Source organism: Grammomys surdaster, unplaced genomic scaffold (genome assembly GCF_004785775.1).
Source record: "Grammomys surdaster isolate TR1022 unplaced genomic scaffold, NIH_TR_1.0 67, whole genome shotgun sequence".
Classification (NCBI taxonomy): domain Eukaryota; kingdom Metazoa; phylum Chordata; class Mammalia; order Rodentia; family Muridae; genus Grammomys; species Grammomys surdaster.
In genome coordinates, this window is record NW_021604569.1 from 197543 (window position 1) to 201146 (window position 3604).

Below are 3604 nucleotides of genomic sequence, written 5' to 3' on the forward strand. Positions count from 1 at the left end.
GGATGCCCTCTTCTGGTGTGTCTGAAGACAACTACAATGTACTCATACACATAAAATAAATAAATCTTTAAGAAAAAGACTATCATAGTAATGAGACAGTTGTGTTGTTCATGCAGTACCTATAACATGACTCTGTACAGGTGATACAATGACACAGAACTATGTAGTATGTGCATAGATCAATGTCAGGTTCCTAATGTGAATATTAGACTGCAGTTGTGGAATGTGTTTAGTGTTGGAGAAAATGGAGTGAAAAGTACCATAAAATTTTATTGATTTATTTACATTGTAACTTCCTGTGAATCCTTAATTAATAATTATTTAATTATACTTAAATACATTTTCGAGACTAAAGATGAAAAAATTCATAAAAATCAGGTGATGATTTAACTCTTCTCTAACATGTAAAAGACAGTTGAATGCAGATAAACACGTGCACATCAATGCCAGCATCCGTTCCTGCTCCTGCAGACACGCCCTTTTCCTTTGTGAGCGTCATCCTCTCCTATACTCTGAAGGGCTATCAATCAAGAGAGCCTGGGTTCAAGAGAGGCGAGGATCAGTGCTTGCTCACTGTAGCCTTGGATCTGGGCATGCTGATCTTGAAGAGATCCAGGGGAGCAATGCCCTGGAGTAGAACCCTCTTCTTTTCTGTAATCCAGAACCTTGGCGTTACGGCTCTTACTCAGCTCTTCAGTTTTTACTGTGTGTGTAAGCCACCTGAATAGTTTCTGGTGATATTCATTTACTACCTTTGCTTTACCAATCAGTAGACTTCTAATGCTTGAACTGAAAAGAACCGTAATCAAGTGGAAGACTAGGGTGGAGAGGCAGAAGGTAGCTACGAGCACTGGTGGCGCTCCTAGAGTACCTCGGGTTGGGTTCCCACAGCCACCTGTAGCTCCGGTTCCAAGGGATCTTACACCCTCTTCTGAACTTGAAACACATCAAGCATGCACAAAGCACACTTACATGTATGCACACAAAACATTCATACATATGAACACTTTTTAAAAATAAAAAAATGAAAGACTCTCTATGTTCTAGTACCAAGACTCTATTGATTGCTAGGAGAGCAGATTTAAAAAAAAAAATCAGAATAGAAAAAGTATGCTAATTATTGAGACAGGAATTTACTCTGTAGCCCAAGCTGGCTTTGAACTAGATCTCTCAAACGCTGGGGACTCAAGGCATGTACCAACATAACTAACTTTAAGAATTTCCTGATTTTGATGGGTGTGAAACTGCTTTATATGGGCTCACTTCATGTTAAATACATACACGCACCACAGTAAGCATGGGCAGGTCAAAGGATAACAACTTACAGATATCTATTCTCTTTTTCCATTATATGGATTCTAGGAATTAGCTTCAGGTTTTCAAGTTTGAGAGCAGGTACCTTTACCACTGAGCCATTATGATAGCTCAGTGGTAAAGCGTTAATGTACATATCTGGTAATTTATTAAAAAACAAACACAACATGCAAGTGTAAAATACATGTCATATAGACGACGTTTATGAATGACTAAGAACACAGTGAGAGGGACAAATGACTATACCCCATTCTTGACCATTTTTAGTGTTCTCTATGTGCCTGACACATTTACTCAACACTGCACAGGCAGGCATCTTTTTCACTTGGTTTAGAATCCAATAGATCAGTGTATTATTCTTTTTAATCTGAACTCTCGGTCTTTGCTAATAGCAATGTGAGGAGTAGAAAATGCAGATGAAATGATATTCATGTTACTGAGTTCAATCACAGAACTCAATTTTAAGAATGAAAAATATGTAATATTAATCCATATAATCTTTACCTTACCCATAGAATGTGAGTGGAAGCTACTCTCAATTTGCACATAAGGAAGTTCTGAAGGGCCAGCAATGGAGCCAAGACAGATTCCAAGCAGCCTGGCTCCCACTCCTGCCTCTTACTGTCTGCCTAGTAAACGTTTGTAGTAGTAGTAATGATAATAATAATAATATCAAAGCTAGTATATAGTAAATGGTTTATAAATTACAATAACTACATAAAGAATACTACAGACTAGAGAAATTATTATATTAAAATCTCATTGTCCCTTTTAATCATTCATATGTTCTTTAAACTAAAACTAGTCAAAAAATGCTTGGTCTGCAAAACTTTTGTGTATAGCTGGGTGTGGTGGCTCATGCAGGTAGTATCAACATTTATGAGGCGGAGACAGGAAGTTCAGCAGTTCAAGGTCATTTTCTGCTACACAGCAAGTCTGAAGCAAGCCTGGGCTACGTAGGATCCTATATAAAAAAAAAAAAAGAGAAAAAAAAAGACCTTTCATATATCTGTTGTGCTCTCACATTGTGGCAGTTTGAATGGAAATATCCCGTCTAGACTCAGATATTTGAATGTCTGGTTTTCAGGGAGTGGGACTACTTAAGTTAGGTGGTGTGGTCTTGTTGGGGTAAGTATGGGCTTATGGAGGAAATGTTTTACTAGGGGTAGGTGCTGAGGTCTCAGAAGCCCAAGCCAGGCCCAGTGACTCTCTCTCCTTCCTGCTGCCTGCAGATCCAGAAGTAGAACTCTCAGCTATCATGTATGCCAGTATGCTGCCATGCTCCCTACATGAGGATAACAGACTAAACTTCTGAAACTAAAGGCAAACCTTTCTTTTATAAAAGCTGTCATGATTACAGTGTCTCTTCACAGCAATATAGCACTGATTAAGACACTCACTTTATGTATACATACATACATACATATATATATATATATATATACATATATATATTAACAGTAATTATATGTAAATCAGCATATATATTTTCAATGTTAACTACTATCACCAAAGAACTTTCTGTGACAATCTATCTTGAGATGAAATAAAAATTCAACCAGTGCGTAAAAATATAGAAAATATCTTTCCCTATCTTGAATGATATGGATTGCTTTAAGAGTGGATTAGGAAAATATCAGGATAAAAAATGTATGCAAACTTTTCAATTTTGAGACAGGAACTAACTCTGTAGCACCAACACATCAACCACTGAATGATGGTTATGAATGATGGCCAGAGGAAATGTATTTTTTTCATTTCAACTTAGTCTTACCTTAAAGAACAAAGGCAGAAGCTGAAGTTGCTCTTTGACTGCTGTAGAAAAAGATCTTCCTGCACTTGCCATAAGCCATTTCAGTACTATTTGGAAATAAACACACAGACTCAGTCAGGTTATTAGATTAGGGAGCACAAAGAATGCTGCAATTCTCATCCCCCCAACAGCTACGGGGCCTCAAGTCACACTGATTCCACAGCACTTTAATAGCATCCATGGTAACCAAAGGAAGAAAACAAATCTATGAATTATGAATAGTCTACAAAGAACTTTTAATATATTTCAAACTAGCCAAGAATTCTGAGGCAGCTAAAATAATAACAGAGTAGCTTATAGTTAAAATTAAAAAAAAAAGCTACTAAAAAGAATACTGAGTAGCCACAAGATATCATATAAGCCCAAAGTGTATTTTAGAAAGATGAAAACAAAATAAAACAAAACAACAAAACAAGAAACAAAGTCAGCCAGGCATAACATCAAATCTGGCACTAAGGAGGCAGAGGTAGGCATAAC

General features: G+C 36.9%; 1 protein-coding gene across 1 annotated transcript in view; it reads right to left on the minus strand.

Annotated features, from left to right (window-relative positions):
* Positions 1–3604, minus strand: part of Psme4 (proteasome activator subunit 4) — a 104115-nt gene that overhangs the window by 14212 nt on the left and 86299 nt on the right. Inside the window, exon 41 of the mRNA XM_028776995.1 lies at positions 3089–3174. Within this exon, the coding sequence (XP_028632828.1) occupies positions 3089–3174 (86 nt within the window). The remainder of the gene's footprint in view (positions 1–3088; positions 3175–3604) is intronic.